The sequence below is a fragment of the Thunnus maccoyii genome, chromosome 3, assembly GCF_910596095.1.
Source record: "Thunnus maccoyii chromosome 3, fThuMac1.1, whole genome shotgun sequence".
Lineage (NCBI taxonomy): Eukaryota > Metazoa > Chordata > Actinopteri > Scombriformes > Scombridae > Thunnus > Thunnus maccoyii.
Genome location: NC_056535.1, coordinates 7808463 through 7833045, shown reverse-complemented (window position 1 = coordinate 7833045; position 24583 = coordinate 7808463). Strand labels below are relative to the sequence as shown.

The following is a 24583-nucleotide window of genomic DNA, read 5'->3' as shown; positions in this document are numbered from 1 at the left end:
CGCCACTGTGGAGATAATGCCCTTCAGTAATACGTCTCCGTTGTGTCTTGAAGAATGTTGCACAGAAATGTCTGGTCAGATTCTGATGGGTCAGCCTTTGTTGTGGGTAGTTTTGAATTTCCAAAATGTGGCTCACCATCTTGGTTTCAATCCAGTTTCTGATTCAGACACAGAGGTGGCTGGATTTGATGTGTTTGGTCCTACATCTGCTTTGATGGATGATGACACAGATTTCATTATAACAGCCACTGTGAGAGAGGCTGACCCTGAATGTCGGTGTCCTCTATTCACGACTGTCAAACTCTTGTCTGCCCCGCAGTTCATTTGTACGGATCAGATAAGTGGAGGGAACAGAGCTCTGTCTGTGGGGAGGAAAGAAAAGTTCTCTAAAGCCTAGATGTCATCTGATGCCTGGAATGCCCTGTGATGGTTTTCCAAACCATCTGACTGTTGTCTGCCTTGTCCTCAAACAAACTCATGTCGGGGTGAAAAGGTCCAGACATCTCCACGTTTTAAAAAAGTGTCATCGGGGCAAGATTGAACAGATGAAGTTCTTTTTGTAGGATGGACTGCCTTTGTGACATATGTACACGTTACATGTAAAGCGTATTCCGATCCCCAAACAAGTGTACACTGCGCACTTATCTGTGAGTTTGCAGTCAAGTACAAAGAAAAACACATCCAACAAAGGAATAAATGTCATCTGCACTTTGGTCTGTTTTTATTCATAATTCATGCAGGTAAAAACAAGCATGCAACATGTTTTGCATCATTGCTTCCTCTGGTTTTCTTATTATGTTTTTAACTTGCATGAATTATGAACTATCTGTGTTGGTCTGAGAGTTCAGGAAACATTTATTCCTTGTTATTTATTTATATCCCAGTTTGTTATTGCATTCTATACTGGTCAAATATTCTTGCTCAAAGGTTCCATGTGTCGCATTTTAGCATCAATAAACCATTAGCCTACATTCATTTTGAGAAATTATCATAATTACCTGCAACCATCAGGACCGGTGGCCTGTATCAGCCAGTCTACTGACACTGTGTTTACTGAGAGAATCTCGATTTTCATCTTCAGTGGGAACAAATGACTGAGTGAGAGGATGGAGAAGTTGGTTAGTATTGAGAGACAGAGTAATACATTGTTGGTTTTTGCCTTTTCATGGGATTTGGTGAAAATATGGAAAATATAGAATAACAAAAGCCTTTTTGGAGCAACGTTGAGCCCCTAAGATGGTGAACAACGGAAGAGTGATGTTTCCTTGTCAGACAGATTCACTGCATATGTACATAATAACACAATATACCGCCCTTGAAGATATTCTATTCATGATAACAACATAAAGATGTTCTATGTCCTAAACTCTGAGAACTGGATACACTGCTGGGATGAGGTTTATCTTACATATTGTACTTCCCGTGAACCTCTCCTGTTCTCTTCCCAAATTATTTTTTATCCCTGTCTCCCTCTCTTCTTCTTATTCTCTGCCATTTTGCTCCTGACCTAGATTGTTATGGGAGAATGTGAGTCACTGTTGGGCTGATCAGGGGTCAACTCTGCCATCAAGACTTTTATGATGTGCAAGAAACCCTGATGGGCTTGACTAAATCATGCTGCTCTGACCTGACAACAGCCTCTTCCCCTCGTGTGCTTGAGGGAGTCTTGTCTGCACATGCAGTACTCTCATCAACCATTCAATCTGATTAATTATAGCATGAAAGGAATCTTGAAAGTGTTGAGATTCATGAAATATTGCACAATAGATGACTGCAGAATAACAATAGCAGTCCATTAACAGCCTTCATTTTGGCAGACAATGACTTTATGACCCAAGACTTGCAACATTTCTACACTGTATTTCTGGCCTTCAAGTTCTCTGAAGGTCACACAATGGTGGACTGCCTCCTTTAAAAGATCCAGTACTTTAAGTAAGAGATGACAACTGCAGACCTCATGTCTGGCGACTCCAGATCCGTGAAGCCATGGGAAGAGAGTAGGTTCCCCATGAGGTGTGTCACTTCCTTCAGGGTCCCCAGAAGTTAGTGGCATCACTTTCTTTTCTGCCACAGAAGCATAAAAGCAAATAGGTTTACTTTTACGACTCTTTTTTTCTCTGAAGGAGAAGGTGCCAGTACTGGAATTTATGTGTAAGAAATATGCTTCAAGTGAAAAAAAAAATTCAGTCTTAGTCCAGTCTTCTAGTCCAGTTAGAAAACCACACAGAAAGCAGAATGTTCAATTCCTACTGGGCCAATATAACTTCATCCTCAGTCTAGACTTAATGCTAACTTTAGCTGTTACTCAACCGTTGTTGTATACTGAGATATTGTGTTCGTCACTGAAATTACGGCACTGTTTCCATCCTTAGAAGGAAAACTGGAAAAAAAGAATGCAAAATGCATTTTTAAAATTCATGTTTTATATATTTGTTCTTTAGGCACCTTATTCATTACACTCAAACACAGCACCAGAGAGGTTTATATTTTCAGTTTATTTCAGATGATATACAGTCTGTTTGAAACAGGCTGACATCTTCTGCACTTTATCTAACATTAGCAGGTTGGATTTATTTTGGTAACTTAGGTAACTAACTGGTGTTACTAACAACATTAACGATGGCTCTGTTCAAGTGTCCCAGTAAGCCATGACAGTGTGACATTGAGCCAGAATGCACAATACCAGGACCCTGAAACTGAAGCAGCTCAATGAAATTCAGCCATCATTAATTTTATTATTTTCACTTGTTATATTCCTACTGTAACATGTCTAAATGTCCTCTGTGAAAAAGGCCTATTGACTACAATTGACTCTGGCTATTTCAGGTAACCTATAAAGGACAGAAATAAATGGTTAAAACTAGTTAATTATGTCTGATGAAGAAAGAATACATCGTGATGCATAATAACACTGCTACATTTGCTTGTTGCACTACTACATCACTGAGCACTGTGCCACAGAAGACTTTTGGATTTAAAGTGATTTTTAAAATGTAAAACTATGTGCCTCTGGTCAACATGTTGAGAAATTAGTATTGATTAACAACCCAGGTCTTGGTCTGCCATCGGTCTCCCACAGGTATCCTCTGATTATTTAGCGCTATTGAACACTGAAAATCGTAGTTAATGAACCTTTAAATAATGATCAAGGCTTATCTGAACATATTAACTGATGGGGATTAGGAACTCCCATAATCCATATCTATTAGGCCCAGAGGTAAAGCCACTCAGATACTGTAGAAACAGAGAGCAAATATCCTCCAGTGTTCTTTCACTGAAGGTGTTTTACCTTCCAATATTTCCATTATAAACACAAATGCAGTGTGTATATTGTATACAAATGTGCGTACATATCTCTTTAACAGGTACAACTTTATTCCAAGGATCCAGAGGGTTTCTGGGCAGAACATGGAAAACATCCAGTATCAAGCCAATCACAATGAAGGGGGGGAGCATTCCATTCTTATAAAATATAGAGCTTTAATTTATTAGTCAGCAACAACAATGGAAAGGGAAGATAAGAGTAATTTACACAAGTCATTACAATAACATCACCTCTGTGCATTTAGTTTTTTTCTTTTTTCATAAAGTCTGATGATGCAAAAAATACAAAACAAACAAAAACACTCAAAAACTAAAGACACATTTTTAAAAAATACCAACAAATTGTACAACCTTTCTTTGCATTTTTTTGCTGTATAAGCCCTGGTCTCATTTGGAGGAGACAATCAGGAGCTGTGATTGATTCTGGGAATGCAGACAAATCCCAAATTGAGGAGCAGATACAGCTACCCCTGTATGAATTATAGATGCATCTTCGCAAAGGCATTCAAGCTGACTTTTACAGAGCCTGAATACAAGCTAGAAAAGGTGTGTTAAAGGCTTGCTATGTTTTCTTTGTCATGTAACTTCCTGGAGAACCGGTTACTGTACTATTGTTTTTAATAGTACTGTGTACAAGAGAATGAGCATAAAATTCTAATCAATAGAACCATCATCCATTTTTATCCCACTCCTCCTATTAAATAAAACTGACTTTGTCTGTGTAACTAATATGCTACTAGTTTACATCTTTAAACGACAGTCTCCCATATTACTTGCCACCTATACACAGAAGCAAGGCAAGTTGACTTTATTCTCTGACAAAATCTATATTTATGATCACGAAAAGATGCACCATGCTTTATACAGGGGTATGTTTGGAGCTAGGACATCTTTAAAGCCTTTGTTCTACCAATTTTGCTGTACTGAGAATGTTTCTCAGACTGCAATGTACACTCCTAGAGATGAAGAACAGAACAGAAGAACAGAAAAAAACGACCACACAGTATCTTATCAGAATTACAGTACAAATACAGGTTCATGCACACAATGAAAGCCAGCTTCCCAATATTTTGGTTAGTGTCACAACATTGTTACAATGCTCTGTTGTGTATATATTTATTATTTTTTTTACCACAAATGAATGTCAGAGGAAGAAAGAACAGAGGATGTCTTGTGCTCAGAGCTAACATTACCGGGCACCAATTTCAATCTTAAACTGGATTTGTTTTTCACAGAAGTCCACTATAGCTTGCCCAAGTGTGCTTGTTACATTTGGCCCCAGCCAATGTCCCATGAAAGTAAAAGAATAATGCCCATTGTGCAAAACCTTGACCCTTTATTGCACCACACTCTCAGTTCAAAGGATATTTGCATTTGAAAAGAACCCAACCATTATATTTCCAATCATGTTTCATAAAAACTGATCTGATGCTTGCTCCTTTCATCTATGTTTCTTTTTTAAACTGGAGTTCATGGCCACTTGGAAGAGAAGCTGCAGGTTACTCAAAATAGAGTACAATTGAGAAAACATCTTTTTCCTTCTTTAATTGAGCAAATTTCCATAATCATAATTCGTATCTGGGCTGAGAAGTAGCAAAGATGCTGCGTTATTTTACAATCAATCCTCCAATAAAGCAGGAAATAGAAGAAAAAGCTAAAAAGGGCAAGAGACCAGTTTCTTATTAAAAGGCCAAATTACAACAGTGAGAATATTTGAACATCCTGTACAGTATGTCTGGGTTCCCATGGAGAACGTACTGTTTCCCCACATTAACTGGGACCATACAGTATGTCGATGGTCCCCTTGCAGTATAAAGTCTCTGTCCGCATGCAGCCACGAGGAGGTTGCGTCACAGGTGTTCCTGGAGTGTCCAGAAATAAAAGAGTCCTGGCAATCGAGTCAAAGCAAGCAAGAAACAACAGAGATCCCATCACCCCTTATCAACAACTCATTTCCCCATAACAGAGAGCTTCTCGTAGCTCACTCTTAACAGCTTACATGCCTGATAACACATTCCAAACAGTCGCCAAGGTCATATGATGTTGACAGATGAGTTTTGTAATGACAGTAACAGCAACAATAAAATTAACAACATCAATAATAACAATAATATTCGCCCCAAAGGTACCTATACACAAAGAGCATGTTTTTTTTCTATAAGTACAAAGAAATCCACAGAATGATACTATATACAACCTACAATAAATACTGTGTATCATATATCTTACTGTTTGAGAGGATGTATGTGGGGTTGTGTTTGTAAGCCTTTTTTTTCTCAGTTTGCTTTTTTTTTTCCGGTTTGTGGATTTTTTCATGTTGCTACTCTCAATGAGTCTCTCCCAGTTTTCACGGGGTGGGGGGAAGGATGGTTGAGGGCGTTTCAGACACAAAGTTGGGCTCCTCATGTCTCTACCTCCTCCTGCTCCTCTTCCTCCTCCCCCTTCCCGTGATGCCGACGGTTGCGGGGCTTCTTCTGCTCTTTGAGCTCCTTCAGGTCTTTGGCCTTGAGGGCGCCCAGCAGTGGGTCTCCGAACTGCCAGTAGTCCTGGCAGTACTGATTGATCAGGCTCATCTCTGGCTGGCTTAGGATGGTCAGCAGGTCCTTGTACTGGCCTGCGCTGGGGGTCCACTGGGTGCTGCTGGAGTGGAGAGAAGACGGCACCAGCCCTCCCCCACCCTCCACCAGCACGTTGTTGACAGCCCGGCTCGACAGCACCACAAGCTGCAGCTTGACAAGCGTGTGTTTGAAGTTCTTCTCCGTGGCTGTACACTGGTACATGCCAGAGTCGGAGGGCTGCAGAGATCGCAGGAGAAGACCTTGCTCTGTCTTTAAAATCCGACCATCAGAACGCATCTGCAGTTACAAACAAATGGAGAAAAACAGCTCATGAAAAACCTGTGTGACAACTTGTGTATTAGGGGTGTAATGCAAAGCCACTATCTGTATCATTATGTATTTTACAAAAATATCTGTATTTGTATCTATAGTCATATTTATACCGCTTTATATACTGTTATATATATATATATATATATATATATATATATATATATATATACTGCTTTATTTTTTGTGTTCAGTAATTTTCTGCTGTCATTTATACTCCTTTATACTCCTCATACTTATATCCATAAGTTTAGCTGCCCACAAAATATACAAAATAACATTCATAACACAATATTTTAAACAAATGAAATAATAAAACTTGATTTGCACTTCAGCCACACATTCAATAGAAAGGAAAAGTAAGTCTAAACTGAGCCTAAATAAAATCTGTGTAAAAGTTAATGGTGCATGTGGAAATGATTGGTGAAAATAGAGCAGAAGGTTTTAACTGTGGGAAAATACAAGTCAGAATGGAATTGGGCCATATTGCATGATTTTTCTTTTTACTTTTGGAGGTTGTGTATATAATGAGAGGAGATGAATGTAGTGTTGCTAAAAGTGCTGGACTTCAATATCGTCTTAAGAGGTAAAAATAACACCTGTGCAACATCAGTCAAACTTTATCCTCCACTTCACAACCAATCTGGAAACATCGCTGAATCAACATCAAACAAAAACAATCTACTGCTCTGTATTTTTTGCACATAGCCTATTTGTTTCATGAAAAGTTCTTGCTGCCTTAGCTACAAAGCTATGTTCTTGAAAAAGTCTGAATCTGATCAATGTGAGCCAAGAAGTTAAAAGGAGTCCGTCTTTCTCTGATTTCTAGACAGATTTATGGACTTTTACCCTTGATGGGCACTGAAGATCCTGACACCACTGTATAAAGAGTGGGTTAGCAGAGAGTTTATAACATCTCTGAGTTTCAATTTGACTGAGTTATAACTCTGAGCAGAAGTAGTGTGATGTGAGGCAAATTGTGTCAATCAGGTGACATATTTATGAGTGCAAGAATTCGGATGCTGTTTGTAATTGTTCAGAATCCGAATAAAGTATTTGTTTCATCCTGTCTTGGTCTCTAAAGTAGATTAATATCCTTTATTTAAAAAAATAATTAATTCAAATGTCATCAAACAGTAACTGATGTAACTCCATTATGCCATCTCTTTCTGTATATCCACACCCATGAATCTGATAAGGTGATGACAGCTTTTTTGCTCAGAATCAGATGTGCGAGGCAGCAGCAAAGTCGGCTCTGCCTATGGGAATACAGACCATCCAACAGAATAGTCAATAAAAGGGAGGCAGCACACTACATAGCTTCACAATAAAACTTTAACTAGAGCCTCAGGGTTATATATCATGGCAGAGGGCTTTTTCACAGCTCTCCTTTATGTGTCCTTCCCTTGGGCATGAGGACGGTCGGAGGTCTGTGTGAGAAATCAGGCATCATTCTATCAGAGCCTGAATCACTTAATCATGTTAACAGATAATCTGAGAGAATTACACCGGAGTAATTTTTCAAATGTGTCATACTGCTTATAAATCTCCATCTCTCCATGACAACAAAGTAACAAAATGAAATGAAATACTGTGATGACAGTAAGGTAGCCCCCACCCCCATATGGCTAGATGTCCAAGGCAAATTCTTCATGTTCATCTGTAGAAGTGCTCATCTTGTCAGGATCAGGAAAGTTCAAGCCAATCCATTACTTCAGGAAGTTTATATTGTACTTTATAGTGGATAAATAGGCATTTGAGTTAACTACCCATAGATGCAATATGCTTGTATAACCAAAAACTTTAAGAAATACACTATGTGGCGGCTCACCTCTTTCCTGCGGTCGCTGTTATCTCTCTGCAGATGCCATTTGATGACAGCATGTGGAGAGCGGGCCTGACACTCCAGGAAGGTACTGCTACCCTCCACCCCATACTGCACCATCTCCAGAGTGTTCTTATTGGCTGCAGGGCAGAGAGAGAGAAAGGGATTTCCATGGCAACCAAACACTCATTACCATGAGCTCCTTAGGTCCAAAATCTCAGTTGTGGCAAATCAAAGTCCTTTTGGCAACACAGCTTCCACAGATTACCATAAAACTGCCAGAATACAGTCATTACAGCCCACAACAATGAGCACCTTGAACCGTTTTTTTTAGCTGCAACAATGAGACATATCATTACTTCCACCCTTCTGAGCTTATTAATAAACAAATAGAAGCAATAGAAGCAGAACTCAGGGGATTTAAGGAATATGAGTCTTACTGTTGGAGTTGAAGCCTCGGCACTGGCGGATGGGGTTCCCGTACTTGACGTCCTGCCTCCGGCTACGTCTAAAGGGGTCAGACCAGTATTGCCGAATAAGGAGAGAAAAAAATAATAAAGCAACCGCAAGCCATTCAAAGCCATTCAACAAGACATGAAGCCATTTATGTATCAAATTCCACTGGATCCAACCACAAAGCAACATCCCATTATGTTATTATGTCCCTGCATTATGTGATTTTACATCATTCATTGGTTACTTTTTTAATACCACAAATATATAATTTATTAGTGTAGTGTTAACCACAGTTTACCCAAAGACTGTGATGAATGCAATGTCAAAAACAGATTAGGAGGCCTTTAACAGCCATTCAGCCATCCAGGCAGTCTAATTTGAGCATCATTCAACACAACAATTGAGTCAGTAAGTTAGTTATTAAGTTAGCGTGACTCATGCTATCACCGCTGTTGGTGCTCACCTCTTCTGCGAGGCGGAGTAGCGGGAGCAGGACTTGCCATCCCAGGCACAGTAAGGGTCTCTGGCCAGACAGCAGTCAGCGCAGGCCTCACCATACACATCACACCGGTGTAGAGCCAACTGGGTAAGCCCAACCACAGATGACACGTACAGCTGTTGCTGTTGAGGGAGAAGCGGACGGAAAATGATGTTAGACATAACTTTGGATAGCACTTTAATTAGGTTTGATTTGGATGCAATAAAGGAGAAAACAACCTGTGGGTTTTTTAGGACAGCTGCACTGAAATGAGCCAAAGACTCCACCAAACCAGAAGGATGTAATGAAATAAGTGTAAATTCTAGTCCTGTACAGTGCTGAAATAGCAGCAGGCTCTGGTTCATCTGGGGGAATATTGAGCTCATCTCTATCAGGTTGCTATCATCATGCACCTTCAAATTTTATGATCGGCTGTTTAAAATTCATCAGTCTGGCAGGATGTGTGTAACACTAACTCTCTGTCTGTAGAATGATGTCATAGCATGAGGAGGCCAAGTATTTTAATCACTTTGAAAGACAAGACTAAACTTTAATGTCTTTTCCATATTTCTCTCTTCATTGTCTCCCCCAGACTTAAAGGCATTCTATGAATTATGAAGGGAAGCAATAGGGAAACACAACTATATACATGCTGCTTGTGACATTTCCAAATTGTATCATTCATACATTTCTCTTTATGTAAAAGGTTGAGAAAATCAGCTGCACAGACATGCTTACCCTTTTGGATGAGATCTTCATTGTTGTAATTGGAGTAGGGACCTTGACAGAGAAAATAATATATTGTGAATGCAGTGTGTTATCTTTAAGGTAGATTAAATTGCAATATACAGAGGCATTAGCAAATGAAAGAAGACAAGAAAGGACAAGAAAATGATCACAAAAGGGGAGGTGTAGGACAAGCAAAATAAAGAACAAAGATGGAATTGCAAGGAGTGTAAGATAAAGTACGGTAGAGGAAGAGAGAGTGAGAAAGAAATGCTCACCTTGAACACCTCTACCTCCTCCAGGACCAGCTCCTCAGTCTGCAGGTCGTCTCTGGGGAGAACAATGACTTTCTGAACTGTCCCCTTATCTGTGGAGCACAACACAGACCTGTCAGATACACACCTGCAACCTCACACCCTTCCTCTGTCAACAGCCCCTTGGATTCCCATTTTATTCTCTCAGCAACTTCCAGCAAAGGATAATCCTCATATCAACAGGCTCCACTGTTCTCTTCACCTTTATCACGTGGTTCTCTTGAGTTTAAGCTCTTCTCAATGACGTGAGGCTCTGTTCCACTTAGTGTACTCGCTGCTGCCACCATGACAAACCTCTCCTGTCATCCTCAGCTTCCTTCTTCCTTTAGACCTATTCATTTGGATGCCATAAGACATTCCCTGGCATGTTTGATTTCTGTATTGAGTTAGGCATTCCTGTGAGAAGGATACCTGAGATTTATTATGACTTCTGCATTGAGTCTCAGTGCAGGGCTGAAAGGCTGCCTCTGACAGCAGCTGAAAGGACACACATTCCTCCACAGCGGCCGCCATCGCACACAAACCCATTACTCTCCTCCCGTAATGCACAGATGAACAAAGGAGCCAGTTAAGAGGCATCATATATGCAACATGTGAGGGCTGCATACTGTGCGGTGGCTGCTGTCATACTGGGGTCTTATTAAAGCTTTGAGGCAAGCAGACAAATAGATAATCTCTCTTACACCACTGGGCAAGATTAAGGTGATGGATATCCTAACTGTACCCCAACCACCCCTCCCTCTCCTCCTCTTCTTACCCCCTGTTTCTTTTCTCTCCCTCCCGCTGTTGATCCACCCCTGCCCCCCAGGTACAAATCTCCTGTTGTTTACATCGTGTGAATAGAGCAAGGTACAAACCCTTTGATTGGTTAAAATTCCACTTGAGCACAAAAGGCAAGAATGCTTTTCTCTTAATGATAAATGATTACAGGGGAGACAATCCCTCCACTTACATGGGATTTATTTCCACGGGGGGATTTTTTTCTCCATTATTCAACTTCCCACTGACATTGTCACTCATCATTCTGACTCTGATCAAAAGGGTTCAGGGGTTCAGATTGACTTAATGTACATGTTATCACCACAGTCACTAAGAAATGATTAACAATGCTACAAAAAATTATTTTACAAACAGCCAAAAAACTTTGAGATTTGCCCCGTTCCCTTATTTCTATCAAATGAAATCCAGATAAAAGGTAAAAAACACTCACCAGTTCCTAGGAAGAGCACTTCATAGTTGCCGTCTGCAGCTGTCACCTGGTCCACCGTGATGGTGGTGAACTCATAGTCCACGTTGGTCCGAACCACCAGGGGGCGCTTGTGTACTGGGTACACAGCATTATACATGGCAGGGTGATTCCTCATGAAGTTAATCACTTCATCTGGGTAGTCCTTAGTGGACTTCATGTTGGGGGTGAATGTACCTCCAGGGCACTGAAACAGAAACACAAGCATTAACACTCTGAAAAAATGGACATAATCACGTGAAAAAAATGTATTTGGGGGCCTGTCTTGCAAAAACATAAAGAGTTTTGGTTATGTTGATGTATATCGGTCAGATGGTTTCTATTTGAGGTCTAAGTCAGAGAAAAATCACTGTTGTAGGTGTGGGATTCATGCGCAGGGTCAGTGAGGGGTAAGACTCACCGTGCCGGGTCGAGGGTAGGGGATCTTCCCAGTGTAGGCCACCCACTGGTAATTGGGACCCTCCTTGTGGGCAAAGGGTCCATTGAAGACCATACGGATGTCGGCCATGGAGTAGACACAAACTGCTGAGCCTTTGAACACAGAGCTATGAAGCAAATAGAAAAGAAAGTCAAGAAAATGTATCTCACTCAATGAGAAAAAAGCATAAATACTCCAATTTGGAAATTTTATCTTGGTGTTGTGTATATACAGAATCTGTTACAGAACACTAACCCAGAGACAGAAAAGACTCCATATATAACAGGGTTTTTTGTGTCCTGTGTTGGCTGTATGTAAACATCTCCTGTAAGAGAAAAGAGAGAAATCACATCAGTGCAAAGAGAACGGGTGAAGGAAACATCACGCTCCACAGCAAGCACTCTTCTTTACTAATATTTACACAGCTCTCAGTCAATCCAACCCCTCTTAGCCAGAGAGAGACCTTTAGGCTACACCAACCCGGAAGGAGTGATGCACTAACAAACATGAACTTTCATCTTTGTTGAAAAAACATGCCTCTGACTACTTGATTTTGATTATGAGCAAAGTGGGATTCTGTCTAAATATCTGAACCAAAAGTATAAAAGTCAAGGCATCATGTGGTAATTTCTGTGCTGCTTATTAAGTGTTTGTTTAAATGTGGGAGTCTCATTGCCTTGGTCACAGTCATTCATAACAAGACGTCTACAGCCATGCAAGCAGCTCTGTGAGGCTGCACTTAAGGACAGTGGTGCTTGGAGCTAAATGCTAATATCAGTATGCTAACATGCTCATAATATCAATGCTAACATACTGATGTTTACTGATTTAATATTATAAATATAATTATAGTACAATTTTTTACCATGTTAAAGATCTTATATTAGTGAGTTAGCATGCTAACATTTAGTAGGCTAATTAGCACACAACAAAAAGTACAGCTATAGTTGTTGAGACTTTTCCCTCAAAACCACAAATGTGAACCTTATGTTGGTGCTAGAGGAAAACTCTGGAGACCATTAGTGTCCGCACAAAATTTAATGTTAATCTATTCAATGGTCAATCAATTCAATATGATATTTCAGTTTGGACCAAAGTGATGGAATGACCGATCAATCAGACTGACAGAAGAGCTTGAAGGAAGTTTAACAGTAGGTAATACTCTAATATTAAGGATAAGAGGGGAAACTTAGACCACAAATTGAATCTCTTGCATCCAGACAGCCTTCCTACAGGCAATACAATAGTTTTAAAACCACAACAATTGACTGTGCAAAAGAACTGAATGACAGCCTCAGGAAGGACACCTTAGCTAAAGGCTTTATTGACAAGATAACACATAGACACTGAGCCTTGAGATGCTTTGACATCATACCTACCTAAACGAAGCAATCCAATCTAAGCACCAGGGACAAAGCAATGATATTTAACAGTAAAGCTGTGAAACCAAACAGTCTGGTTTTCTCTATAGTCTAGACTGTAGCAACGTGATTGCTGTGCCACCTGAGACCTCTTCTGAGGAGACAGAAAATTTAAACATGATGTGCAGGGATTCTCCTTTTCCAGTGTCCACAGTTCATGTCTTATACTTGGAAAGGAAATGTCTCTTCTCTCTCAAAGGAGAACTGTATCACATATTCTTCAGCCAATTTCAGATGTCTCTAAATCACAAATGCTCACATGCTCTGCCCTATAGTTCTGACACTGGACACTGCCTGATTTAGATGATCCTTTTGATACTGAGAAAAGGTCCACAGCAACAAATAAAGAGGAGCTAAACATGTCATGGGTGATAAGTCTCTCTCCTGTTGGGTACCTGACCTAAATACAAGGGACATTCAATGCCTACAATAGGACGAGGACCTTTGGCATGAAACAGAAAATGTGCTCCCAACCTAGTTGTGCACAGGGAAATGACCGCAGAGTAAAGACGCTATCGGTGAGAAAGTTGACAAGCAAGACACAGAAGGTGAAAAGCTAAAAATATGACTATTAGAACTGAGAAAGTGTGGAAACAGAAGGAGAGCTGATCATGTGCAAGTATACCAATTCAGATTTATGCACTCTCAGTCCCAAATAGACCAGCATGAGAAATTAGCTGTCAGGCTGCTATGCAGATAGAATGATACATGGAAGGGGTGTGCATTGTCTTTGAATCTGAACTGCTGGGTTCTGATCCTGTCCATATTAGAGAGTCTGTTCAGTGAAGCCTTCCTCTAGGGACTAGAGCCATGAGCTCAGCACCGGAGAAAAGAATAAAGCTGAGAGATAGCAGGCACTTTGTCCTTATTTCTTAGTAGCTTCCAGATTCCCCAAAGTCACACCCTTACACACACACCACCACCACCATGCCATCTTCCACAGCTGCCACAGCTGGAGCAGTGGAACGGTCATGGGTTAGCATGGACACAGCACTACGGGCTGTCCTGGCTGTCACACAACAGATGATCCTTGTCATGACATACAGCTGTTGTACTGCAGAAATGAGCGATTTGCACGCAAGAACACGCAAGTGTGCGCATATGCACACAAGGTACCACTGAGGCCAGGATAGAACTATCCTAGACAAAGCTCATAAATGATCGCTAAAAACAGATCAAGGCTTCATGAAAACATGGAAAAAAAGTAAGGTGATTTGCAATAAAAGCTGTCCTGACAGGGCCATGATGACTTAGCTCCAGGGGATCTTGCGTATTTATAACAGCTAGGAAAGGATCCAGATTCCACAACAGTCTTTCCTATGCCTGTGTACAGATATATATATATACAGTATATATGTATATATATAAATCTCAGCAGCCATATTTCCCATTTCTTCACATAAAAGAAATTTTCTGCTTGATCAGCCTTTGTGTTTTTTTGTTTTTGTTTTTTTATATCTGTGGTCTCTTCCTCCGAGTGTTTCTCCTTTCTTTATCTGACTCCTTTCTCTTGCTCTCTGTCTTTGCATCTGTCTAGCTACTAATCAAAGACTTAAGGCATGTCTTGTCTAAAATGCAAGAGCTCTTTCTATTTTTATGTTATTGAGAAACAAAAGCATTGTAGTATTGTATTTCAAATGACCGTGGGTCATTTAGGTGCAAGTTGTCAGGTAGTGCCAAATGTGTTACATATTCCAATTGTAAAAACTCCCCAGATCTCAGGCGTGCTTTGCCATAATGTCTTTCCACAGAGGACTACCACACCAGGGATACAGCTGGTCTGGATATTTCAACAAACTTCTCAGTAATGATCGTACAGTCATTTAATAAAAACCTTTAAAGAAAGCGGGCAAATTTAAGAATCCTTTCCTTCAAGCATGGTTACTTGAACTCTCCAAAACCATTCTGGCTTGAAATCATCTTCAGCTGTGCAGTGTAATGCATCCTTACTACATGCAGTAGTATGTATGTAGACCCTTAATGGCCTGCATTCAATGTGCAGTAGTTAAAGACTCATTTGCCCTTGTGAAATCCTAAAATCTCTGCTTTCCTCTGTAAAGACTAACTGTCCAGAAAAAAGAGCTTTATAAACATTCATACTAGACAGTAAATGTGAAGCCATTAGCATGAAACTTAATCACATCCAATTTACCGTCCCCTCTAGGAGTCCTTGGCAGGGACGGCTGCTCTTCCAACTGATGTGTAGTCTTTCCTTCTCTATGGACATGCCATGCTTGTCCTTGTTCATTCACCAGCCTGTTCCACTACACATTTCCAGTTTTATTCAAGCAGTCTCCTGAAAATCATCATCAGCGCCAACCGCTGACGACCCTCCAACCCTCTCACAGAGCCACTCTGCACCGCACGCCTGCGTCAACACTGACCTGACCAGTAAAGACAGAAGCCTCATTTGTAAAGGCAAAGCAAGCCCATTGCCACTCAGAACCGCTTTCACGTCATTTTGGTGAAGTGGCTGCACACACGAAAAGGCCACAGAGTTTTCAAGTGTGTGTCACTTTTGGTTTGTACAAAGAGGGATAAACTAAATGTCACCTGTGAAAACAAAACTGTGCTTTTAGAACTGCTGGCAGGTTGAGATAAAAGCGAGGAATGTGTCAGTGAGATAAAGAGACAAACAGCTATCATCAGATTCAACAGGCATGGCACTTTTCATTCTTGAGATTAGTTCAAGAGCAACAGTAACCTCACGCATCAGTCCCCTATCACTCTGTGGCTCTATTTTAAACCAGTGAGACAGAAAGAGAAAGCGCTTCCCCTGGAGAGGCTAACAGTCTCACAGTCACACACATTCCTGTGTGGTGATCTGATCTGCTGGCCATCAGGCCACCCCCATACACACACACAAAAAAACAGACACTTTTGTTTAAGACATCTTGAAAGAGAACTACAGTGGGGGGATTGTGTATGTCATTTCCATTATAGTATGCTGTATGGACCATATGATGGGAGTGGGATGAGAGAGGTAGGCTATAGCATGGGCCAAGGACTTAGCTCTGGTGTGTATGTGTGCAGTAAACTTTTGGCAGGTGTTCCAGTAGAAACCTATAGTTTCTCCTCTTAATATTTCAGATGTGATCATACATGACATTAACCTGAAAATGAATACGTCTGAAATAAATCCAGTCATGTCATTTTTGTCTTTTTTCCTTTGTCATTCGATACCTACTGTCAAAATGATTAACTGCAGAAAGAAAAAGATATTTTTTCTTTTAAAGAATAGGAGGTTATTTCTTGGCTGATAAAACTGAACTTTTATAGGATGTATTAAAAATAGTAATAATTTGGGGAAAAAAAGTAGTAATTTAAGTCCATTTTAAAAACTATGGACCTCATGCAAGAACATTTTCATATGGTTATCTTAAACCTCTCACCTTTTTCTGTGAGGCTTGATCATAATTATATTCATCAAACTCTCTTAACTGGACAAACCTGATGAATATCGTACTATCGTGGAAATAAAGAGAGAATAGTTTGAGATGAAGTTAGATGTTAAAAAATGCCTTTCTAAAGCAAAGTTACCCAAAGACTTAGACGGGAGGCAGTCAAGAGTATGTGACACTCATGGCATTATAATTGTTATGCCAAAGAAATGTTTTCTCCCTGTAAAGAAAGCCAGGCTATTTGTACATGACTATATGACAGACCTGGACAAATTTCATTTGTATCTAGGAGGAAATTCTGGAGGACAAAATTAGTGTGTGGTAAGTGCCGCTTCTTGTACGAATCTGTTCATACCAGCAGTTCTTGCATGAAGCCCGTTTTCTATGTCACTTCTACCATGTCACTGATTGACACAATAATGATTTAATCTACACTCTATACAGATCTTAAAAGTATTTACTTTTGTTGTTCTATACGACTTCTGTTTTTCTCAGGAGAAAAACACGCAGGAAGTGATGTGTTTAGAACAATGTTGCAAAGGAGCAGTGATAGCCACCATGGCTGAACTGACGAAGAAAGCAAAGAAAACAGAAAATTCAAAGGAAAAGAGTGCTGGCAGTATGTTTGCTTGACAAGGAAGTGTATACAACACCTCCACCCCCACCAAGTAACCAACAGATTACCACTTCTACTGAGAGGAACCACAGCCTGATCTCAGTGCAGTGCAGGTTGTACTCACGGAGCTCATCGAAGTGTGTTTCCATGCCGTCGGCCCCTGGCACCGAGCAGATGAGCCTGGCCTTCAGAAAAGTGCTCCACTTGTTGACCAGACAGCAGTGGCCTCCGTCATCATTCTGCATGAAAGGGTGGAGACACAGAACAGTTTCTCCATCACTCACTCATACTCACATCCTCCTCTGTCCTCCTATTGAAAACAAACCCAGGTGGAGCCACCCACCCACACACACACACACACACACACACAAACACACTATATAGTACATGTTGGTTTACAAAGCCAGGAAGCTAAGTGGAGGAGGAAGGGGGGTGGTAAACACTGTCTCCTACTATTTAGATTCTTCCATCTGTGGTGGAGTGAGGCCAGGATCCATCCCAGTAAGAAAGAAATGAAACCAGTATGTGCTTTAGCTATCATCTTTATGATGATGTAAAAGCACGTATATTTTAATATTTCATTAAAATTCTCTAAAGGTTGGTCATAGGCTTGAAAGAGCTTCACATTCTTCATGCACCTCTGATGAATCCCATTTTGGGAGTTGAAATGTTTTCATAATTTTCAGTGTAATTACAGTATACGGCTGAGTGTATTTTTGGTGTTGTGCAGGGTGGAAGGCCGGTGCAGAGAATGGTAGTAAGAGTATCCAGATGTGTGGCGAAGTAAGAATGACAGGACCGGGTCTCAGGAGGCTGTGGCAGAGCCCGCTGAGAGGGGGATGAGTGTTTGTGTGCCGGGTCAGTGCCTGACCCCCTCAAATAAATACACTGGTGAACAGCTGAGGCGACGAGCACACACGTACACCACATTTTCTCACTCATATCCATGTGTGCCTCTGCTGTAATGCTCACACATGCACGAAAACCTTTAAGGGAGCTCATACACACACTCACAACATATAAACACTACAAGATGCCCCACAAGCTTACCAGACATTTGTTGTTGTTTGTTTATGTTGCTCAGGTCACTTTGTATTTCTAAGGAACACTGGCTTTATGGAGTAAGTCTAATTTAACTGAAAAACACTCTAGAAGAAAGTTTTTTTTAAAGGCAGTACCTTTTTCATTGCTGTGTACACTAAAAGATTCAAGTGTTTTAGGACTACCAGGGAAAAGAGGTCAGAAGATCATGGAGTCAGAGGTCAGAGGGCAATCCCACAGACAGAGGGATGCATTGTAGACAGGAAGGTTAAAGACACATGTGGATTCCAGCACATCAGCGTTGGCCAAATACTAGTGCAGCGCCCATAAACATTGAAACACAGCGGGTGACTCGCCTCAGGAGACTCCAGCCTGTTTTCATATTGATGCAGGTTTTCTTTTCATTATGTTTACACCCCAAAACAAACACGCTCCTCACTGTGTACACACCAGGCAGATGCGTCCTATACGGGACTGGGTCACGGGACTCTGGCCCATCTCAGAGGACTTCTCCCGGAAGAAGAAATATAGCTTGTCGTCATTTCTCTCTGCGCTGTCGGGGATGAGGTGTACGTGGACGAAAGTGGGATCTATGGGAAGAAGAGATGGTAAGATGTGTGGGTAGAGGCAGGATTTGGGAAAACATCTGGCGAAAATCATTTATAAACTGTAAGCATTTCCTGTTTATCACTTGTTGAAGGATTCAAAACATATACAAACACCAGAATCTTTACATTTCAGCTATATAGGAACCCTGTTTGGATTTATAATTAAAATGTCATGCAGGAAGGCTGTATTCGTTGGATGAAAGCCATGATTATCATTTGTAGGCTAAATAGGACATTTACCATTCAACCATCTGGAGTTGTACTGATCTGTTCGCATGGCAGTCTTTGTCCCCAAAGTACGGAAAATGGCAGAGTCTGTTCCCATAAAGTCAACATAGACCCCAGCATAGAGTTCACCATCTGAGAAAGAGAGAAAACAGTTGAGTTCAGTGAAATTCCTTGACTCTTGACATTATTCCAGCACCACCCGTGGCATAAAATACCACAGCTTTTATTTCAAGAATCCAATATCTCAGGTCTCTTCATTCCACACCACAGCTCAGAGTCCAAGTCAAAGTCATCTTCCACTCATTTGTCTTTATTTAGACATAAAGTGGTCAGGAGGTACTGTAACTCAAGATGCAGAGGCTAAATCCTTGAAAGGCTACAAAACAGTATAATAGTCACATAGTTTTCTAAAACTTTCCTATAAAAGAACTGATAACTGTAATTTGTTAGGAGGGTTTATAGAAAGGACTATATTAATGTGCCACATTTTGCTACAATTTGCACTGGAATCTGAGTTCAGCTGACTGTTTGTTAACCCCAAGCCCCCTTACTTACTTTTGAAATGACAACTGTTGCTAGCAGAAGTTACCACCTATAGCTAGCTAATGTAAGGTTATGCTAACAATAAAGTCAGACATTTTGATGTTTCCAGCAAATTTGTCTTGAAGGAAAAGACTGTAAAAAGGGTTTGAAAATTTGCACATGATGGCAACATACCACATGTAAATAGGAGTAACATTGTTTGAATATTACAGGGTAGAGCTACAGTAGTTAGCCCTGATATCATGGTACAGTATTATAAATAAAAATGTTATTATAATGTTATTTGTTCTGACATAACATTTTGGTTTGGATTCTCACAATAGAAAAACGTATTTGGACAAGCAACAAAGTGGTCAGATATATGATTTAATGGTCATATTTTCAAACAGTATGCTCCATTTATACAAAAGAAAAAAGGTCTGAGGATGAGGAATAACTAATTTAGCAAACTTAACTCTAATGCTATCTCTGATATACTAGTGTCTTGCCTCCCAAGAGTGTGGGAACTTCTGAACAGGTATTTTTCTAACTTAACCTGTAACCCCACAAAATAATATAGCTGACTAATGACATGCCCCTTGCCTTTGTAAATAATGCTAGGTTGCTACAGTACGTAAGCTGGTTAGCCAGGCATGATGACATTTCCAGTTAAGTTACAGCATATAAACACAGTTATCTATTCCTCACACTACAACATGTATATACGTATATGGGTTAAAAGGGATGTTTATCAGTGCTTCCTTGTCATTTACCATACATACTGTATATCTATATCATCTCTACATATTAAAAAATGTACCGCTTGAGTGAATTTACTTACTGTGATACTGTGTATATAATTTTCTGTTTCTTTCTCAGATTTTCTTCTTAAAATCTAAAATAAATGTGTAGGTATTAAATTTACTGTTTCTATTTTCCTTGTTATCAGTACTTTCCAGGAAACGTCCTAGGAAATTATTAAGGAATTATGAGGCATGTAAAATAAAGCGTTAACAAAAACAGCACTCTAACTTCCTGAAACAGCCTTCACATACACTCCATAAAGACGTAAAATATGAGCACATCCATGTGTGCAGACTGACAAATGTACTTGACAGCCTTGTTAAGCCACAGGAAGGCAAGGTGTTGGTCCTCCAGCTGCTATAAGGGCTCTACTGGAAAGCAGGTGTGACTGTCAGGGCTCTTAAGAGATTGGGTAAGGAGACAGCAGGAGGTAGAGCAGAGGAAACAAAAAACACTGTCCTACCGCCATTATATTCAATGTCATGGTCCTCAGCAGTGCTATATGGAGATTGATGATATATCATTAAAATGTCCACGGATGATGAGATGTCTAATGTGGTGGAGAGCTGAGCAGTCTGTGGTCAGTGGTAAATCTATTGTCATGGTACAGGGCTCTTAATCCTTATCACAGCTAACAACAGTGATGCTTGTATGATGCTAACTGGTGGAAGTGGGAGGTAAATCCATCTTGGATGACAACACTGGTTCCATACTGGTCAGCTGGCACTGTGCTAATGTGGGAAAGCAGTGCCAGTGATTTACACCCACTGTCTCACCCCACAGGGAGAAGATCACCTTTCACTGGTGGCAACTGTGTGGTCTGGACATGACTAAGTGACCTTGGGCAAAGGGACAGAGGACACTGCCTTCATGACTGCTATAACAGATGACAAGCTACAGTATCCAGACTGAACCTTGTTGTTATTTTCCTGTAGCATGATGTATAAATTGTGAATAAAGACGAGGACATACTTAGTCCTTAGTCAAATAAAGTTGATCATAGATGTGTACACTGATGGGTGACAGATTAAAGGAAAAAACAGCATAAAGTGTCTTAGTAAGGTGTTGGTCCACGATGAGCCTCCAGAACGGCTTTAGTGCTCATTGAAATAGATTGTACATGTCTGTAGAACTCTACTGGGGGGAAGAACATGATTCTTCCAAAAGATATTCCCATGATTGGTGTTTTGATGATGGTGGTGGTGAGTGCTGTCTAACATGACAAAAATATCCCATAGGTGTTCAGTTGGGTTAAGATGTGATGACTACGAAGGCAATAGCATTATATGATTCCCCTCATTTTCACACCCATTAGACCATTAACGACCCCTCATTCCCCATCTGCACTAGATGTGTTTCTCTACTCATTAATTTAGGTGTTTCCTTTAAGTTGTCACCTGCCTGTAAATTGGATGGTAAGTAAATACATTGTACTGTTTGTTTGACCATTAAAATGTGCAAACAGTATGAAATGGCATATGGGAAAAAAGAAAATATTGGTTGTCAAATGATGATACAAGTTAAGAAAAGTTTTCCCAACATGTCCTAGGTATTTTGATTCGTAGCCACCAATTCCCCAGTGGAAGAGTTACATATTAACAGGCACATATTATTATTGTTTCCACCCTAACAAGGAAAAATTCCTTAGGATTAAATGTTAAGGCCGATTAGACAAAGCAGCTCACTGTGGGAAATGGGCGCAGAATGGAAAGGACACTTGGCTTGACCATCCCGGACATCACCGGAGGACGATAAATATTTTTTTGTTCACGTACTTTGCCAAAAACATAAATTGTAGGCAGAGGAGGCCATATGAAGAAACAGGAGATAAAAGATGAGGAATCCATATGGGATGAGACTGCCATTGCTATGAGGACCTAAAAAGCGCTAAGCTGGACTGTACCCACCAAACCCAGATGATACTCACTGATCAAAGCTGACACGCTGTTGAGCTTCGGGTCGTAGGAGCACTTTCCCTTTCCAGATTCCACTTTGCCCGGCTCCAAATGGAAGATTTCTTCCTGAAATGGGAAAATCATATGGAGATGGCAATAAATTCAGCACTCTTCATCTTGTCACTGTAATTCCCTTGTGTATGGAAAATGAGGCAGCGTATGTGCTCCCTCTGACTCCTGTGGGACCTGAACGGCCTGATGGGGGATGAAGTATTAGAATAATGAGCGTGCTTTCATACAGAAAAATACATGCGGGGAAAGCGAGGAATTTCTAATCCATCTCCATGCCAGTCCACAGCAGAAAACAATGTGTCGTGGGTTGCTTCTCTCGGCATAATAAGCTGCATGCCAAATATCTCTCAGCCTTGGTGCCTATGGCTGTGCAGGCCTACTGCTGACACCTGTAATCCAGCACAGTGAAAACAAGCCAGGGATGGAGGCTGGATGACTGATACTCACTGCTCGTGGCATCCCTGCACGCAAGCACTGAAAGGTGATTGGCAGGAATTTGCGTATGAGAGTGGGGGAAAATGAATCAGTGGCATGCAATGACATGTATTGTGGCCCCGCCTCACAAACCAGAGCATGTCCAATCCCCATTTTTCACTCCCAACGGGGACAGAAATGGAGACATCTCTGTCATTGTCCATCAGCACTAAAGCAGAGGAGAGACTATGGCGCTGTGCCAAACTCACTTCATTGGATCATACACACACCCGTATGCAATTCCCAACTCATCTTTGATTAAATTCACTATCCGTGCAAATAAGAAGGTGCTGGCAGCTCACTCCCGGCCATGCCAGATGCTGACGTGTAAAAAAAGGTCACAAACATTTATGTGTAGCAGAGGGAAACTGTGCCCTGAATGTGTTTTTACAACCCTGTTGTAAAGTATGACCCTTCAGAAAAGTTGCAACATATTTAAAAAAAAAAAAAACAATCTGAAAACAATCTGACTAGAAAAAAAGTCAAAGCGTTTCAAAGTATCCCACTTCACCTAAAGCCCTTATGTCCTTCAAAAGTGTTTCAAAGTGCTTGGAGAGCTCAAACAGTGGAGACATGTTCAAGTATGTGGCTCTTTTATTTCCTTTGCTGCACAGCTAGTTGGCCACAGATGGCTGGTGTTTGCTCTGGGCTAACAGAGCCTGCTGTGGGAGTGGGTCAGATGCTGACTAGTCGTGCCGCCTCTGTGGGAGAGACTGCACCACATTCCTACAGAAAGTGGATGGCTTGGTGGGGTGAAGGACTGATGGGTGGTTACATCCTGCATTGTCTCAGATAAGCAGGATGAATGATTCAGATATCTGTTGTTCATGGGTGCTGCTGAATATGTGGCTGTGATGCAAAATGAATATGCCATGCATTGAACAGCAGTGAAAGCCTGTTTAATTGAATTTGTGCCTAGTAAAAGTCAATAGAATTTCTTCCTAGCCTGAGAAGCCCTTTCCACTTGATAACCCAGCTCTCATGCAAAATATGACATTTAGCACAAATGCAAAGCACGGAAAGGACAATGACGGAAACGAAAGGGTGCTCAGACAATGAGACTAACACAAAGAGTGAAACACAACAAAATGACATGAAATTAAATGCACTTCCACATTACACAAAACTTTACGATTGCGGATGGACTGGAAAATATGCATGCTAAATGTTACGGAAATTAACAAATAATGGCCAAGTTAAAGATGGTGTTGACAAATGTGCTGAGACACAAAGAGAGGGAGCATGCTGCTGGTGACCACGAGCCCAGGCAGTATGCAGGGCTGCGGTGCAGACAGGGCCCACATCGCACCTTTAGTCCAAGTGTCTCGTGCACCGCGCTGGGTTCAGCTGCGCGGCTAGCCCTTCCTCTGGCCTGGGCCATCTGTAGATACATGGACGTCTAAAACAGGAGACAGCAACACAGTCTGGATGTTACGCCACTGATGAGGAAGGATCAAGACCTTCCTGACCTCCTTGCAGATTGCTTGAATCTGTCCTGACTTCGAGAGATGAAGAGGAAGTCCCCAGTCCAATACTATAGAAATGAATGCATGTTCAAAATATATATATATGTGTGTGCAAGACTGTGCAGGGAATGTGTGTAACTGTACTTGACCAGATGGTGGAAAAGGCAACAATATTAGTTCTCTATCCTTTGGTTGAGTCAATAAAGTCTCTCACAGTATGGTAGCCTACATACATATTCCTCACAGCTGCTGCCAAAGCAAAACATTTGGCCATTACAATTTACAAAAGCTACAAGACTTGCACTTAAAGCACCAGAGAACTTAAGAATATACCCTGCAGTGCCGTAATCAAACGATCCA

General features: G+C 40.9%; 1 protein-coding gene across 4 annotated transcripts in view; it reads right to left on the bottom strand.

Moving 5' to 3' along the window:
• Positions 1-3458: 3458 nt before the first annotated feature.
• The window catches only part of sema3fb (sema domain, immunoglobulin domain (Ig), short basic domain, secreted, (semaphorin) 3Fb), a 61221-nt gene continuing 40096 nt past the window's right edge, over positions 3459-24583 (bottom strand). The window contains exons 6-19 of one of the 4 annotated variants that reach the window (XM_042407464.1): positions 24067-24156; positions 22244-22337; positions 19003-19122; positions 18605-18744; positions 17238-17352; positions 11931-12000; positions 11658-11802; positions 11222-11444; positions 9976-10064; positions 9710-9751; positions 8957-9114; positions 8478-8560; positions 8044-8177; positions 3459-6179 (exon numbers count right to left, since the gene is read on the bottom strand). In XM_042407464.1, coding sequence (XP_042263398.1) covers positions 5727-6179; positions 8044-8177; positions 8478-8560; positions 8957-9114; positions 9710-9751; positions 9976-10064; positions 11222-11444; positions 11658-11802; positions 11931-12000; positions 17238-17352; positions 18605-18744; positions 19003-19122; positions 22244-22337; positions 24067-24156 — 1956 coding nt within the window. In that variant the 3' untranslated portion in view covers positions 3459-5726. The remainder of the gene's footprint in view (positions 6180-8043; positions 8178-8477; positions 8561-8956; positions 9115-9709; positions 9752-9975; positions 10065-11221; positions 11445-11657; positions 11803-11930; positions 12001-17237; positions 17353-18604; positions 18745-19002; positions 19123-22243; positions 22338-24066; positions 24157-24583) is intronic. The other 3 variants (XM_042407465.1, XM_042407466.1, XM_042407467.1) reach the window with 3 other exon arrangements.